Here is an 18,603-nt window from a genome sequence, read left to right as displayed (position 1 = left end):
GGACCAGATAAAGTTACTCATGGAAGCTCCTGGCTTCAAACTCACTGATCTCTCCATATTAACTATTACCTAAGAGTATGCGTATGTGTCTACACATACAGCATTGCATTTTCAATTATTCCAGACCAAGTTTTAAAACATAATAGAAGAAAAGAATGCAAATCACATTATTGCCGAAAGTTACACTTTCTGATATGAAAAAGTATTCATCAGGGCCGGAATATTTATAGGAAAGCTTATATTCTATTTTTGAATATGCACAGATGTTAAAACTTTGCATCTACTGCACAATTAATATAACTTCTTTGACTTTTGAAAGAACAAATGATAAATGATACCTAAGCTTTGTTCCAGTGAATTAATTATAGCACCATTCCTTTATCTGACAGTTGCATTCATTTGTTAGCCTTCAGAATGGTGATATAGACAAACCTGCAGTATCCAAAGTTTGTAGGTGGAGTAAAGAGAGAAGTTGGCTGAAAAGCTGAAAGGAAGTTATTTACTGAACGTGTGTTCTGCTCCTCTAGAATCAGAGCCCCAGAAGGGAAGCTGGGCAGTCCCATCCTCCTGCCTCTGATAAGATTAAACTGGAATGCTCTACAAGACACAGCCATTCCCTTTCAACAAGTTGAAGAGGAAGACATTCATCACCACAGTTTTTAGGAAGGAATATTTTACTAGTGTCTAACAAGAACCCTTCCTGCTTTATCTCATCTCGTCTTCCTTGATTTTCAAGGGAACCATCTAATAGTGGCCACAGCCACTCACCCAATTGTCACATCTGCCCTTAACCACATTAAGAGAGATTGTATTGGGTTTTAGGCTTCTATTCTTCTTCTATGTTTAAAACCATAATGACAATTATGAAATTATTTTTTACAATTAAGAATTTCTATAACGTAGGGCAGGAAAGGATTTTTCTAAGCTCAAGACAGCAGTCACAAATGAAAAGGTGGATAGATTTGATGACATAAAAAATTAAAAGTACCTCTGAAAATCATCATGAATAAAATGAAAAAGTAAATAAAATGGAAAAATATTTGCAATGTATGAAACAGAGTTAATGTGTTTAATACACACAAAAAATCTATGAAAATCAATGAGAGAGACAAGCTCTAAGTGAAAAAAGAAAAAAGCAAAGATAGTGAGTGGGAAATTCGCAAATAAAGGCTGTGCTACCAGGTCAACATGCATTTGAAAAACGGCACAATTACATTAGTAATCACGTAAGTGCATTTTAAAACATGCCCTGCTTGTCGGGTGGACTCGGAGTTCTTAAAGCAGCCTTCTCAGTGCTGTTGGGGCTGCGGGGAAATTAACATTCTCATACACATCTGATTGAAGTGTCGATTGATCTAGACGTCAAATTATCAATATGTATCAAAAGTGGACCTAGGAATTCTACTTTCAAGAATTTATTCTAAGGGAGTAATCATGGATATGCATAAAGACACAGATAAAAAAAAATCTTTTCCAGGAATATTTAAAATAGTTAAAAAGTGAAAAAAAACCCCACAAAACCCGCAACAACCAACCATCCTCAGGTTCCAGCAGAATGAAACGGTTTTTGGTGGTCCTTGATCCCTTCAAATTTTAAGGTGTTTGGGAGAAATGGCTACCAAGGCCTTACAGTTCACTAAGATTCCTGACCTTGCCCTTGTCCACCTGGGGTCCTCATATCCCAGGAATGAGACTTCTGTTTGGCTAAATTCTCTCTGTAGGGTGAATATTTTTCTATCGTTAGGACTAACATTGAAGATAAATATTTAATGTATGGAAAGATGTTCATGATATGTTAAGTGAGAAAGCAAGATACAAAATTGTGTGTATAGTAATCAGATTTTTATAAATATATAGTCACATTTTTAAAAACCCCCAAAAATATACTTTAAATTAAAAAGCATATCACTGGTAGTGGGTTAGAGGGGGCATTAATTTTTTTCCTTTTTTATGGTATTTCTCAAATTTTCTATGTTGAACACATCACTTTTTAAACATTTTAAACATACTTTTATTGAAGTATAATATGCATCTAGAAAAGTATGCCTGTTATAAATGTACAGCTCAAGGAATTTCTGCAAACTGAACACACCTGTGTAAGCAGCACCCAGCTCAGGGCACAGAACACTATCAGTCCATTTTGTGCTCACTTTTAAGTCAGTACCAACCCCTCACCACTACCACCGCCTCCGGGATGATGACTAGGTTGACGTCTAACAGCATGGATTAGATAGATTCGTTTACATGGTTTTGTACTTCATATAAATAGAGGAAATCATATGATTTGTAATCTTTTGGTCTCACTTCTTTTGCTCAATATTGTTGTTGAGATTCATCCGTATTTTTGCATGTAATTATAAATCATTCATTCTTATTGCTATACATTATTCTCTTGTGGGAATTAATATATTACAATGTATTTGCCCATTTTACTGTTGATGGACATTTGCATACTCTTCAGTTTGGGTCCATTATGAGTAGTGCTTCTATGAACATTCTGGTGAATATTGTACATTTGGTGAACATATCTTCATATTTCTGTTGGACATATACCTAAGAGTAGAATTGAGTCTTAGGCTATGCATATGCCAAATTTAGTAGATATTGCCAGTTTTCCAAAGTAGTTGTACTATTTTGTCCCTCACCTGCCACGTTTGTGTTTTCGTTGCTCCGTGTTCTCATCAAACACTTTGTATTTTCTGTCATTTTCATCTTAACCATTCTGATGCCAGTAGTGGTGTTACAATGTGGCTTCAATTTGCATTCCTCTAATGACTAATAAGTTGAGTGCCTTTCCACATGTTTATTGACCATTTGAAGATAGTTTTTTGTGAATTCAGGGCTTTTGTTAATTTTGCTGTTGGGTGTCTTTCTTATTGATTTAAAGGAGTTTTCATATATATTCTAGATGTGAGCCATTTGTTGCATATAAGTATTACAAATATATCTTCCCACTCTGTGAATTGCCTCTTAAATGTCTTAATGATGTCTTTTGATGAAAAACATTTTTAATTTTAATATATTCCAATTCATAATTTTCCCTGTTATGGTTAATACTTTTTATATCTATGCTTACCCCAAAGTCATGAAAATATTCTTGTATCTTTTTCTTTAAAGGCTTTATTATTTTTCTAGTACTGTTTAGATTTGCAATCCTTCTAGAATTGTTACGTGGTGTGAGGTAGGGATCAAGATACATTTTTCCAATATAGATTTCCAATCAACGCATTCCATTTATTGAAGTGACTATCTTTTCACCACTACACTATCATCTTTATCATAAATCAGGTGACAGTATATATTTGGACTCTCCTTTCTGTTCCATTGGTTTTTTTTCTTGAACCCAAACCAGATTGTCCTAATTACTAGAGGCTCTTAATAGTCTATAATAGCTGGTAATGTAAATCCTCCAGCTTTGTTGTTCTTCAGAATTGCCTTGGCTATCCTTGGCTCTTTGAATTTCCATATCCATTTTAAAATCCTGCTGTACGTTTCCAAAACATAATCCTGCTGGTATTTTGGTTAAGATTTCATTGAATCTACAGATTACTTGGGGAGAATAAACACAATTTTGTAATAATAAAATGCAAAGTAATTTTTAAAAATAAAATACTAAAATGCTACTAGGTCAAGATTTTTGATCAGTTTTGTTTTCCAAAAAGATGTCTCTTTTATATTTTCAATTATAGCTGTATTCAAGGCTTATATATTTTTTAGATGTACTATAGTAGATGTGAAACTAACAGTACAATCCAATTAGTCCTTTAGAGAAATCATCAGATTTCAAGGTTTATTTCTTCGTGTAAAAAATGTGGAGAAGGAACATTTGAGCAGCCTATGATGAATTTTTGTTTTCCTAGATTTGACTCGTCTTAAAGGCCTCACGTCATAAAATAGTCCATTAGAAGCATAGGGCAACCATATGCTCCATTTTCCCTGGGAAGCCCCACCTTACATCTGTTAACTGGGCATCCTGTCTGATTTAGCCTTTGTCCTGTGCAAAAGTGTCCTGGTTTGGCTAAGTAATCGTACGGTCAGCCTATCTAAGTTTGTTACTTTTACTACAAATGCCATGCCAATACATCACTTAAGAAAACAGTTTTCTTTGGGAATAAATTACCCTAAATTAAAATATCTCTAATATTTCTAAATCTCCATTTTAGAAAAATTATCTTTGCATATGCTTGGTTTTCCAAATATGTATTATTATGTAAGTTCCCAGGAAAGGTAAGGAAGGATATCCTATTGTGATGCTTAGAGTAAAAAGCTTTCCTAACTTAGCAAAAAGGGAATTAGTGGGGAAGTTTCCTACGGTCAAGGATGAGGTCTAAATGAGGTTATAGCACACTCAGTTCAGTTCCAGGTAGGTGTTGGGAACCAAGTGAAGACTGCTCCAGGATGGAGGTGAGTAAGCCAAAGCAGAGGAGGAAGTAGAAGCAACGTGAGGTCATTCAAGGAAATTCTACAAAGTAGGGAATGAGAGCTAGGCTAGCTCCCAAGAATTGGATATGGGGCTCTAGCTTCCTGGCTGTGATGTGAGTTCAGAAAGCTCCATCCTGCTGGTCCTCTGGGACACTCAAGCCCTGAAGCTGAGAGGGAATCATCCGTGACCTGAGTAGAAGGTTCTGGGGCAGGAAGCCTGGACTTGTGTATCTATTCTGGGAGTTGCAGTCTAATGGGGCCACAGAAGTGCTAGTGCTTGCTCTCAGGAATGGAACAATCAAATGCTCTTTCCACCCTAGCTGCTGTCAGGGTAAAATCTACTGACAGCTGTGCAGCAGGTCCCCAGACTAGGGCAGAGACTACTTTCAAATAGCTGCAATCTTTAGAGCAGTGGTTCTCAACACTGGCTGCCTGTTAGAATCATCTGGAGAGGTTTACACTCTTAGGCCTGGACCCTACCCCAGATCAATTACATCCGAATCTCTAGGGGTAGGGCTCTAGCATCAGTATTTTTTTAAATTGCACCAGGTACTTTTTTTTTTTGCTGAAGAAGATTCGCTCTGAGCTAACATCTGTGCCAGTCTTCCTCTATTTTGGATGTGGGTCATCACCACAGCTCCACTGACAAGTGATGTAGGTCCACACCCAGGATCTGAACCCATGATCCTGGGACACCAAAGCAGTGTGCGCCTAACTTAACCACCATGCCATAGGGCCAGCACCCCCAAGAACTTTTAATATATGATCAGAGTTTAGAACCATGGAGTCATCCTTGACACCAATCTCTCCCTCTGTTCTCAGTCCCATTTAACCCATTGCCATGTCCTGTTGATTTTTCTTCTCAAGTTTTTTGAATGTATCCACTTTTGTTCTCTGCTGTCATCATCACCTACCCAGGCCCATCTACCATTTTCTCTTCCTTGGATAACTAATAGTTTCTGGATTTGTCCATATTCACATGGCAACCTCTTTACTCTGCATCCCATCTTTTATCCACTCAGAAGGCCAGTGATCTTTTCACAAGTCAAATCTGATCATATCAGTCCTCCAGTTTAAAATGCTTCTGCACCTTCCCTAGACTGACACCTCACAGTGGCCTGCAAGGGCCCTCATTACCTGGCCTCTACTTAGCTCTCTAGACTTATTTCATGTCTCATTCCCCCTTGCTCTCTCTGCTGTAGACACACTGGGCTGCTTTCCGTTTGTCACTTCTGCCAACTTTCCTCCTGCTTCTCGATCTTTGCAGATCTCCTTGGCCTGGAATGTTCTTCCCTTCCCTCCTATTCATCCTCTGTCTCTTAGTTTGAACATCACCTCCTCTCAGACTGCCTTGACGAGGCAGCCCCCTATTAAAGGAATTCATGGCACTGTTCCTCTTCGTCAGAACATTTGTTACAGGTGCATTTGAACCATACCAAAAGAAAAAAATACTGACTTACTGTTAATCAAATTGTAGATAAATATAAACAATCGAAGAGCTCAGCTTTAATATATTTGTATATTTGAAGTCTTAGCAAGTATCTCTTGTCTAACCAGAATTCTGTGAAAACAATATATGCATTTTAAAAGGCTAGAAATAAACGACAACATGTAGTTAACTTTGAATGTTAGGAATATGGAGGATTTTCTCCCAATCTTTTTCTGCTTTTTGTATTTTCCAAAATTTCCAGAATGATATAAATTACTTTTATATGAGTAAAGAAATTGTAATAAATGTAAAAATGTGTCTAGATGATATAGAGAGAGACTATGATTGGAAATTTAAACTAGGCTGTGTAACATGGTCTCTTTCCTTTACTCTTGCTACGCTTTCCCACATAACAAAAGTCAGAAAATGCCGTTGTTATTTGTGAACTTTTTAAGATGACCTGAGAATTCAATGAACTGAGAGCATTACTTCCTTGAGGGCTGGGTCTGACTTGTGTGCAGCGATGTATGGAATCGCTCGCATTCCCTCTGGTGCCCGGAAGGTGCCATGGCAGGTACCTCAAGGAGCCAGGAAAGCTTGTTCCCAGTCACACAAAGGCTCAGCCGTGGACCTGCTGGAGTGGCTCCAGGGCCTACTCAGGACAGCGTTCAGGGTTGTACCCGCACCCTGGCAAAGCTGTGGGAGGAACAGGGCTGCAGCATCTGCCCTTGCCAGGTCTTCACGCTCCGTTATGATGTGAAGGTCACTCTCCTGGGTTCTGCAGCTGTCTCATGCTGCACAGCTGTGCCAAGCAAGCTGGAGGGCAAGTGGAATCGAGACTTCCTCGGTGAGGAAGACGGTGTAGCCCAGTCAATAAGCATTGCTCCTTCTTATAGCTAAGATGTGTAATGCGTAGCTCGTGGTACAACACCAACAACCAGTGTGAAAATCAATGTTTGCCTAAGGCTAAAGCCTAATACCATCATTAAAAATAACTTTTGTGATAGAGAAACAGAAAATTGTATCATATTATGAGTTTGAGGGTTACTTAACTATTATCTCCTTGAGGTAATAATTTTGAGGTCGCAAAGCCAGGCTTTTGCTTTTACTTCATCCTCAGAAGATGAGAAGAATTTCCAAATAGGTTTTTCCTAGAAAGGTTCATGTCCTAATGGAATTACATAAATAAAAGCTGTAATACTTAAAGGTTATTTGTTTAATGTCATGAAAGCTAGTACACTATATAATTCTACAAAGATTAGAATTATGATATAATCTAATTTCTATCCTAATATTATTGACTATTTATAAACATTTGTATCTCAAATGAGTATATGTTCTCTCTGTAGTTATTTAGCTAGTGCTAGATTTAGTTGTCAGTCTATTCTCTAACTGATTGGAAATTTTTGCTGGCTTTACACAAAATTAACAGCTTTTATAATTAATATTAATCATTGTAATTTTTATTCTTGCAACAAGAAACATACATTTTTCTTTCTACTGATTGAATCTCAATGTATTAAACATCTAATGATATTTTCAATCCCAGTTTTTTCTGAAATGTACATACATATTTGAAATTGATATTCTGGCATTAAGAATAAAATACACTCCTTGTTCTCATTATTGCCATTGTTATTCTATTTGTATATGATGGTAATGTGGACTACTCAGAAGGTGAGGGGTACCAGAAAAAGACATTGATCTACATAGACATGCAACTATTGGGCCTTTTAAAAGCCAAGGTCAAATTAACTAGCAGCTGTGGGCTGAAGCTGACCTTCAGCTGAATTAGTTATAACAATTATTTCATTTTACCAAAAGTTTATGGAGCACCTTCTAAGTGCTAGGCATCTGGTTGGCTTAGGGTATATAATAATCAATGAGAATAAAATAACCTTGTTTTACTTGTATTTAGGTAACTCAAATGCCCTAGCCTATTTACCCATCATATTACCTAATTTAAAATAATTCAGATCCCTCCTGTACTTTTTTTAAATCTTCTTTCTAAAATTTATTTATTTTTAAATTTTTATTGAGATATAATTGACATATAACATTATATTAATTTCAGGTGTGCAACAGGACTCAATGTTTGTATATATTGTGAAAAAATCACCACAATAAGTCTAGTTCACATCTATCACCATAAATAGTTATATTTTCCTTGTGATGGGAACTTTTAAGATCCACTCTCTTAGCAACTTTCAATTATACAATAAAATATCATTAACTATAGTCACCATGCTGTACATTCCATCCCTCGGGCTTATTTATTTTATAACTGGAAGTCTATACCTTTGATATCTTTCACCGATTTTGCCCACCCTCCACCTCCACCTCTGGCAACCACCAATCTATTCTCTGTATCTAAGAGGTTTTTAAAAAATATTTAGATTCCACATATAAGTGAGATCATAAGGTATTTATATTTCTCTGTCTGACTTAGTTTACTTAGCATAATGCCCTCATGATCCATCCATGTTGTCACAAATGGCAGGATTTACTTCTTTTTGTGGCTGAATAATATTCCATCTACCCTACTTGATGCAAGAATTCTACTACTTTACCAGCTTGCCTTTCTTGCTCACTATTTTGAATCTCTGAAATATCCCAAGTCTGTTGTTATTCGACATTTTAACCAGTTGTCTGGTTCTGGACCACTGTGTCTTTCTTTTGCGGGTCACTAACATCCCTCAGTCCCCTACTGCTGCTCCTCCATGTACGACTTTAACCCCAGGTGCCATTCTAGACTCCCTATAACATTATAGACTTCCTATAACCACAGTTATAGGAAGCTCAGTGTGATGTTTGCATGACTTCACTGATGGCTTTGGGATTAAAAAATAAAAAGGAGCTGTAAGTGGCAAACTCCACAGTTGTTATTAGACATAGAGTTTCTCTGAGTCTGCAAATCAAAGCTCTCTGCGGGTGTTCTCTGTTGTGCAAAGTCTTCTCTGCCCTGTCTCAGGCCTGTCTCCATGTTTCAGGGATCGATTTACCTTTCCACGATGGGAATGCCGGGAACAAATCTCTCAGATCTGGATCACGGGTCCCCTGTCCCCCAGGCCTAGAGACAATCACAGGCTCATCCCTTGAAGAGTCTGTTTCCTGCCCCCTCAGTCTTTTAAGACTGACAGTGGAAAAATCTCTTCCTTTTGTGGCAATCCTGCACCCATCCACAGAGGGGTGGTCTTTCCCTTTAGTTCCTAAGATAATTTAGGACAACTTCAGGACTTTCTCCAAAGTTGGGTTTATTCCATCTGGAATGACGTCAAATATGGGACTTACACAGTAAAGTCCAGTTTGAGTTTCAGCAATCCCAGGCCATTCTTTGTAAGGCAAGATGTGTTCACATCCTTACTTATGGCTTCTAGGCTCTCCTGATCTCCTGTGGTTAACTGATTGAACAAGAAAACACACTCATCTCCCATTATCTAACAGAACTTTCAGGGACAATACAATTTAAATCCTCTTACAGGAAAGAAATGTTTTGTGAAAGAAAAGATAATTTGCAGAGATGCAACTGTGCCACAGTGAAGACTTTTTATATGATTATGAAAAGCAGATAAAGCTGCTGGAGCCGTATTATCTCCAAAGTCTCCATTATGGAAGAATCCATGTGTTACCTCCCCATCTTCACATGACCGAAAGGTCCTATAAGATGTTTTCCCCAAACAAAGGAGCAGTAGGCCCCCAAAGCTGAATGCAGATCTTTTCCTCAAGGGGAACAAACTGCTAGAGGCATTAAAATGTCAGTTTTTCTTATTCAGCAATTAGTGTCAAGATCTCTTGGGATTCACATTAGAACCCAGCACCCCATTTACAATCTATGTCACCAGCACTCAGCAAAGTGCCAGTAGGTGATGAGAAGAAAAAATCTGAGACGGATGAACGTCTAGTGAAATCAAATACTAAGCAGTAATTTCAATGCAATATAATAAAGCTAATATGCGGCAGAAGTACCCTCATAGCACTTTGGGGACCATTGTGCAAAGGATTCTCCACTGTCCCTCTCCTGAACAAGGAGCAGCAGAATGAGTGCTTCATCTAGTTTATTTTAAGCTCTTTATTTTTTTACGTTCTTTATTTTATTCGTTTCTTTAGCCACCATTGGGCCAAGGATAGTGTGTTGTATATAGTCAGTGTTTAATAAATGATCATCTAATTGAATTGAACCAAATATAGCCTCCCATATTTGGATCCTGTTATGAAATAAATGTTGAAACATACAACAAAATGAATATGCACTACTGACCTCTTAATTTTCCCCCAAATTCTGTATTTTAGGGAAGGATGTTGTTTGTAGTCTGGTACCCAAGAACTCACCTTTTTTGTGTGTTTTTGCTGAGGAAGCTTAGCCCTAAGCTAACGTGTTGCCAATCTTCCTCTTTTTCTTCTTTTTGCTTGAGGAAGATTAGCCCTGAACTAACATCTGTGCCAATCTTCCTCCATTTTATATATGGGTCACCACCACGGCATGCCTGACCAATGCTGTATGTTGTGCCTGGGATCTGAACCTGCGAACCTGGGCCACCAGAGTTGAGCACGCCGAACTTAACCATTACATCACAGGGCCAGCCCCAAGAAGTCAAGAAGACCCCAAACTTTTTACGCTCCTTTGAAGTAGAAGTTTAGGAGTCAGGACCAGACATTGGCAGCATAGTGAAGTGAGCAAGAATCACTGTCAGAGTCCTGAATATTTTCCATATGTCTGTTTGTATCTTGCCCAACCATTTCCACTACACCCAGTGCTCCATTCCCTGTGAAAGCTGATTGCTGCAAAGAGCGGATGTCACACAGATGTTGGCAAAAGTGTGCCCATGTTAGTGTGTGACCCACCCCAACAGAATTTGAACTTCAAGTTTTTTCTTCAATTAGAGGATGTAGGACTTTGTCCTTAATAACTGAGATTCTACTTTACAAATGAGTGGTGGTATTTTTTCCTTTGGGGAGCACACTGCTATTATCATTCCTGAAATCTTAAGATGCAAACAGCTGTGTACTCAGCCTATCTGTAGGCTGAAATTATTGACCTTGGTTACTGAGTTCACAACCAGTGCTACACCCAACACACATAAACACACACAAGGCATTCATTTATTCAGCAATTATTTATTAAGTGCCTAGTTTGTACTAAACACAATCTTAAAAGCTGGAGATACAAAGACAAATAAAGCATAGCTCTTATCCTCAAGGGACTTGAAATCTAGCAAGGGAGGAAAATATAGACTTTTCCACAGCGTTTATCACACTCTGTTATAATTTCCTGTTTTCTCCTCTGTATTTCTCATTAGACTCCAGGGTCCCCTCAGGCTGGCATCTCATCCATCCTGTTCACTGTTGTTTCCATAGCATCCAGCCCTCTGCCTAATGTCAATAAACATTTACTGAAATGAGTGAGTAAATAAATAAAATTACTTAAATAATTAAAACGATAATATGAGAGTTGGGTGCCAAGCTTCCCATAGGAATAAAAAGCTTCAGGAGTGCAGAGGTAGGAAGAGACCCTGGCAAGAGTAACATCATGAGGACTTCAAGAAAAATGAGGAGTGTGGAGAGGGCCATCTTGGATTTGGCAGTTAGGAAGTGTTTATGATGACTTTTCAAAGAGAAGCACTAAATTTGGAAAGCAGTTGTGATCCAGCTTGTTAGGGGTTAAGGAATGAATGAGAAGTGGATAAAACTGATGGAGCTGAGCTGGAGAATGAGATAATAAATCCATGGAGTGGGGGCAGAGCCTGTCACACTTATATAGACGTGGGGAGATCTCCTCCCATGTTCTCCATCTGACGTGGCAACTCTGTCAAAGAATGTCTCTCTCCAAACGTGGAACAGAGATGTCTTTACCTCTGAATCATCTTCCTGTTATTTTCAATTTATTATAAAAAGACAATTGGATAACTATGCAGGTCAGGGCCAGTCCTAGAGAAAGTTGTTAAGTATAAATGTTTCCTGATGCGTTGTGTCCTGGTCATTTAAAAATCACTCCTTAGATAGTCACTGGCTATCCCATCAGTTGCTCAAAACCAGCAACTCAAGGGGCCAGCCCCAGTGGCTTAGTGGTTAAGTTTGGTGTGCTCTGCTTCGGTGGCCCAGGTTTGGTTCCTGGGTGTGGACCTACACCACTCATCAGTGGCAATGCTGTGGAGATGGCTCACGTACAAAAAGAGGAAGATCGGCAACAGATGTTAGCTCAGGGTGAATCTTCTTCAGCTAACAAAGAAACAAACAAAACCCAGTAACTCAAGGACTAACTTTCTGATTCTTTGACCTGTACCAAAATATCTTATTCTCTCATGGATGTTGAATAGTTGTTCATCTAATCTGATAAAAATAACACAAAAAAGCATGAAGTACTTGGTCTAGTTGTCCTGACTTGTCTTCCCCTCAGAGAAGCCTGCATGACAATCAAGGCAGAACACTGCGTACTGCTCTGTTCAAAATTGGATACCCGTGAAGGCCCCTCTGTCGTATGCAAGTAAAACATGTAATTTAAGATAGTCTGATAAAAAGCCTTTAAGATAGAAAGTGATATTTTTCTCTCTACTTTCACTTTAGCTCACTGTTACTTTCTCTTTAGCCAGAAAGTTGACGTTATAAACATTATTGCTGCCACACATATTATAAGCCTAGAAATTATATCACCTCAGGCCAAAAGTGGACGTTGAGACTCTATCTTGCCTCTCTACCACTTCTAGGTCCTTTTCCCAAGACCTCTGGAACTAAATATATTCTGGTTGCAAGTGGCAGGAGCGGAACTTATTTTTCCCCTGAGAGAGGAGGAAGTGTGGTGAAGCGGGAACTAGGACTGACAAATTGGGACCTGGTAGACAGAATCACCCCACCCCCAGGCGTTGCATCCGCCCTAGAATGCCCAGGAATGTGGTTTTGGAGGTGTGGGGGATCGTCTGTAAGTGAGAGGAACTCTGGGAGAAAATAGAATAGGGATAAGGGTTATGACGGGTGCTGGTATTCACAGGCGGTTACAGGAGAATCCTAGAATAGCCATTCATTTCATTTTAAATATTTCTGTCTTACCACTTAAAATATGTATATTTAAATAAATCTAAACATAATTTATTTCTAGGATAAATGCCAATCAGAAAAGCACAAGTAAGCTGGCTTTATCTTTAATATGAAAATACAAAGAAGTCCGTTTTTAGATTTCAAATTTAAAATGGAGCATTATGATGTATGGCCTGTTTCTGTGAAATACCATGTGTTAATTAGCAACATGGGGAAGGCCAGCCACCTCCAAAGAGGTTAAATTTTCAGATGAAAGTGTCATCATTCCTCAGCTTGGTTGTTTGAGTTGAAATATCACACTTAGATTTAAATGATTCTGTGAGATGGTATCTGACATAGCCTTGCAATGTTAAAAGTTATTGGTTTTCCTTATGTTTTTCAATGGATTAGTTTTCTAGACAGGACATAAGATATTAATGATAAGCTCATTTTAAAAATTATTTATCTCTTTATTTATCAATTAGTTCTGTTAATTCTGACAAATTTTAATATTTTAAGAGAGGACACAAAGTAATATATTTGAATATAACTTTTAAATGGCACTGATATTTTCTGAAGTTTTATGAGAAAAATGGCTTTGTGACACCGTGGTAATTTGGATTTAGGGAATAAAGGCAAAAATATTGATATATGTACAGTTAAATCACATTTCAATTATAACTGAATTATTTTCTGCAACTCACCTATAGGAATTGCTTAAACCTGACTTATGCATAGTTTGAATAAATTTCAAGGAAGAAAACTGCCTTTGTGAAGAGCTGAAAGGAATAGATTCATACGGAAAATTTTATGAAATGGAGTTCCTTAAAATGGTGGCATCAAGGTAAATTATTTATGGGACAAATAGGTTTTACATATCAAACTAGCAATTTTCTAACAACTCTCTGAAGGTTATGATTTAGCCTATGATACAATGCATAAAGGCACTTTGCAACAGGATATATGAGTGTAAATAATGAGTTCTTTTTGACATGTCGTACACATGGAATCAATATCTATCTTCATGGTCATACCGTCTACTATAACTCATTTTGTGATCAAAATTTTAAAGATTCAGCTGGTGAACACTCCAAATATGGACTGGTCTCTAGTTTCTCCTTCCTTTCCTTAGAGTCCAAGCCAACTTGGATCAACAGAATTGCTCAAAGCCAATATCTTTCAACCCCCTGAGTTTTTCTCATAGGCAGAAATCCCTCACAAGTTGTGATCCTTTCTTTATCTGAATTCTTCATTCCTCATGGCATAGTATTGGCCACTCAACCAATTCTTACTCATGCATATCCCTTTTCCCTTAGTTTTTGCCCAATTATTCCCTGAATATCATTCTCCTCTTTCTCCTCTGAGGGTGTCTTTTTCTTTATTCTGGTTGAGAACCAAAAACATTGTCATAATCATATGGGTAAGTGTGTGTGAGATATTAGAAAGTACATATTGGTCTTTGCCCCCGGTTTCTGGCACAGAGCTCCGAAAACCTTTGCAATTTCCTAAGTGATAAGAAGACTAGGAGCATCTTTTGTTGTAATATTTGGTCTTTGACTCCAGTTCCTGACACAGGGCTCCTGAAACCCTTGTAATTTCCTTGGCGATAGGAGTGTCTTTTGTTTTAATAAGGCAACTCTGGGTTCTTGGATGAGGACTAGTTACTGGCAAGACCAAGCCGTGATTAGGCGCTTGGAATTTTCAGCACTGCCCCCATTCTCTTGAGAGGGGAGAAGGGCTAAAAACGGAGTTAATGACTGATGATGCCTACATGATGAAGCCTCCATAAAATCCCAAAAGTATGGGCTTTGGAGAACTTCCAGGTTGGTGAACACGTGGAGGTCTGGGACAGTGGAGTGCCCAGAGAGGCATGGAACTCCACACCCTTTCCTACAAATCTTGCCCTACACATCTCTTCATCTGATGTTCATCTGCATCCTTAGTGTTTCCTTTAATAAATTGGTAAATGTAAAGTAAGTGCTTCCCTGAGTTCTGTGAGCCGCTCTAGTAAATTAATCAAAGCCAAGGAGGGGGACATTGGAATCTCCAATATATAGCTGGTTGGTCAGAAGCACAGGTGACAACTGGCATCTGAATTGGTTGGGGGGCAGTCCTGTGGGATTGAGCCCTTAGCCTGTGAGATCTGATGCCATCTTCAGGTAGATAGTGTCAGAATTGAGTTAAAGTGTAGGACACCCAGCTGGTGTGGCAGAGAATTGCCTAGTGTGGGGAAAACCTCCACACATTTGATGACCAGAGTGTCATAAATGAAGTGTTCTGTGTGAGCAGTAAAGGAGACACACAGGAAAGAATCACACAATAGGGAAGAATCACATTTTTCCCTACACAGAAAGGAAAATTCTGAGTTTTTCCAATCCATTATGAAAATGCTGGCAATATTTGTATTAACTAAAGAAAAAAATTACATATGATAAAGTAGAACTGAACAAAATAGAAAGCCAAGTCCATCTTCATCATCCAAGGTTCTTGAGGTACTGAAAAGTCTCATTTAAAATCTTCACTTGGGTTATAATCTATCGTATACACATATCTAAATAAATGAAAAAAATCAGTGCTTAAAAATAAACAAAATTATATCTTAGTCTGTTTTACTCTTTTTATATTTTTCAATGACTAGTTTACTGTATGTTGTACTTCCATTATTTTTTATTTCAGATGTTCTGCATTGCAACCTCATCAAAGATTAAACTGATGTTTATGGGCTAATCTGGAAACCTAAATACAATTTGTTTTGCTACATCTATAAGAAAATATGTTCAAATTCCCACTGGTCAACTTATAAAGGGGCCTTTGGAACACAACCCAATGTAAGTTGCAGACATACTGTGTCTTAGTCTTTGTTTCCCACCTCCTCTCCAGGTTAGCACGTGTCTCTGTTTGCAGGTGTGCAGGTGTGTGTGTATTATATTTACCTTTATGGCTACACATAAGCTTTTTCACAGTTTGGAGTTCATAACATCATTTCTTCCTTCTTTCTTCAATAGCTATTGGAATAGCTATTACGTAACAGGTGCAGTTCTGGGCCAAGGGGATATCCAGAAATGAGGCTACTTCCCCACAGAGCTCACTGTCTGTTGGGGAAACAGACATAAACCAAATAATTGCACAAATACATACAAAATGCACATGGTGATAGGTGCTGTGAAGGAAGGTCGCACAGAGCTGTGTGAGCATGTAACCAGGGATCTGCCTTATCTCCAGGGTCAGACGGGCTCCCTGGACAGGGTGGTACTCCAGCTAAGATCTAAGGGGTGGGCGGGAGTTAAAAAGGGAAAGGACTTGAGAGGTCATGAGAAGAGGGGCGAGGATCGAGCAGACAGTCCTCCAGACAGAGAGAACACATGTGCAACGACCATAATGCTCAGGTACTTTTGTTGGCTTTTTCCAAGAGTGACCACTGAGGAACTGGGAGACTTTCAGATTAAATCACACTATGAAAATGAATTGGAGTCATACTAGCAAATAAGAAGACACGCATTTCACAAGCATTTGTACTTTTTTCCCCAGGTATGAAGTACTCCTTAAGTCCTGACAACTACCCTAAAGATGGAATTATGAATATGGCAACTTTTCTACGGGGCTTTGAAGAAAAGGGGATAAAGAACGACAGACCTGAGGACCAGTTGAGTAAAGAGAAAAAGAAAATTCTGTTCTCCTTCTGTGAGGTGTGCAACATCCAGCTGAACTCTGCAGCCCAGGCCCAGGTCCATTACAATGGCAAATCCCACCGCAAACGTGTCAAGCAGCTGAGTGATGGGCAGCCCCCGCCCCCAGCCCAGGGCTCAGGGCCACTGCTGGCCAGCCCTAGCACCAACAACAGCGCAGGTAGGTGGGAGCGCCGGGGCTCCGTTTACCTGGGAGAAATGCTTTTGTTCTAGAAAATGGAGGATTTAGAGCAAGGCTTATCTTTTACCTTTAAACTACCACCACAGTAATATGTATACTTTCCCTACAGGTAAAATCCAAGATCTGTTTGTTACTTCTCAGTATACATTTTTTGTTATTATTTATACATATTAGATTAGACAAATGTATGTATTTATATGTATTTTTGTTGGTGGTGCCGTCGAGTCAATTCTGACTGCTAGTGACCCTGTATACATCAGGGCGGAACGCTGCCTGGTCTTTTTGCACCATCCTCCCATCTTCTGGTGCTGTATCAGACAAGGCTCCGCTTCTCTTCACAGGGTAGTCATGGCCAGGTTTTTTGGAAGTTGGTGGCTGGGTCCTTCTTCCTAGTCTGTCTTAGTCTGGAAGCTCCGCTGAAACCTGTCCACCATAGGTGACCCTGCTGGTATTTGAAATACTGGTGGCATAGCTTTCAGCATCACAGCAACACGCAGCTGCCACAATGTGACAACCAACAGACAGGAGTTGTGGTTCCCTGACCAGGAAACAAAACTGGGTTTGTTTGATGGTGAGAGCACCAAATCTTAATCACTAGCCCACTAAGGCTGACTATATTTATATGTAAAAACACAAAATTTTATATATTATGCCATCGACTTGGTCCTGTATCCCTACAGTGCGTGAACATTTCCTAATGTATTTTAAAATGGATTAGTGATGTCACGTTTTTCCCCTCTCTGCAAAATGAAGCTTTCTTGGATTTCCTTCGTCTGCTTTCTGTTGGGTAGCGTATTACTTGATAGTATGTAAAAAGCTACAGCTTTGTTTGTAACATCCCATGATGCAGGAAAGGAGCATTCATCTTGGGTGTTAGAGTTGTTACACTCTTTCAGGGAGTTGGCAGTAGCCTGCCCCTGCCGGTGGTGTTCTAACGATAGGAACAGGCATTGCCACAACCAGTGAGACTTGCCTCTGGGCTCTGGCACCTCCACAAGCACTTTCTCTCGCCTCTCACCGCTTCCTGTGGGCTGAGTAGAGCCAGAGGCTTAGGAATTTCCACGTTCCTGTTTCTGCCCTAAATTCTAAACAGTCTTTCAAATCCTTTATCTTATCCTTAGGCAGCCCTTCTTCCTCCACATTACTGGTCATTGGGTATCTTCACTGTGACACAACTAAAGAAAAATGTGAAGTTGACTGTTAGCCATGGTGAAGAATTCTGCAGAAAGGGGGCCTCCTGCCCAGGTTTACGTGGGAGGACAAGATAAACCTCCTCCTAAACGTGGTGGGAGAGCTCCAGATTCCACTCTTGCAAGTGTTGGCTCTGGTCATGAGGCTTCAACCTGAAGGGCGATGAGGCAGGGCAGCCATTTGTGGGAATTTCACTGTGTTCTGTTGCATATTTTTTGATTTTGTAAAGTTATACTATGATCCATCTTAAGCTCCAGCGAAAATTGTTTGCGTGTGCTGTAAATAAATAATCTTTATATTTCAAGCTAAACTTAACTACTTTTTACCCAGTATATAATTTAATTTCATTATTTTCCCTCAAGCAATACTTATTCTGTGCAAGAACTCAAAGGAACCTATAGGATATAAGATACATACTTATTATAATAATGAAAAATTACTTTTCCATTTTGTATTTGTTTATTGTGATAATAGTTACAGATGCATTAATGTACTGTATTTACATATTAAATGTATAGCTGGTGTTAGGTTAAAAACTAATTACTGTTTTATGTCTAAATCAGAGCGTAAACAACCCTAAGTAAAGGTTTGAATGGCATCTGTTAGAATCCAAATATCTGTGCCTAAATTGAGGTTAACCTGTGGCTTCTAATAAGTAGTACAATTAGTAGCTAACATTAATAGAA

General features: G+C 38.8%; 1 protein-coding gene across 13 annotated transcripts in view; it reads left to right on the top strand.

The window, feature by feature from the left end:
- ZNF385B (zinc finger protein 385B) overlaps positions 1–18,603 on the top strand; it is a 383,440-nt gene that overhangs the window by 68,588 nt on the left and 296,249 nt on the right. For 6 of the 13 annotated variants that reach the window (XM_070241352.1, XM_070241358.1, XM_023622131.2 and 3 more), the window contains exons 2-3: positions 15,536–15,687; positions 16,388–16,705. In XM_070241352.1, coding sequence (XP_070097453.1) covers positions 16,390–16,705 — 316 coding nt within the window. In that variant the 5' untranslated portion in view covers positions 15,536–15,687; positions 16,388–16,389. Of the gene's footprint in view, positions 1–13,569; positions 13,704–15,535; positions 15,688–16,387; positions 16,706–18,603 lie in introns of all 13 variants that reach the window. The other 7 variants (XM_023622132.2, XM_023622129.2, XM_070241354.1 and 4 more) reach the window with 2 other exon arrangements.

The sequence above is a fragment of the Equus caballus genome, chromosome 18 (assembly GCF_041296265.1).
Source record: "Equus caballus isolate H_3958 breed thoroughbred chromosome 18, TB-T2T, whole genome shotgun sequence".
Taxonomy (NCBI): Eukaryota; Metazoa; Chordata; class Mammalia; order Perissodactyla; family Equidae; genus Equus; species Equus caballus.
This window is presented reverse-complemented; position numbering and strand designations above follow the sequence as displayed.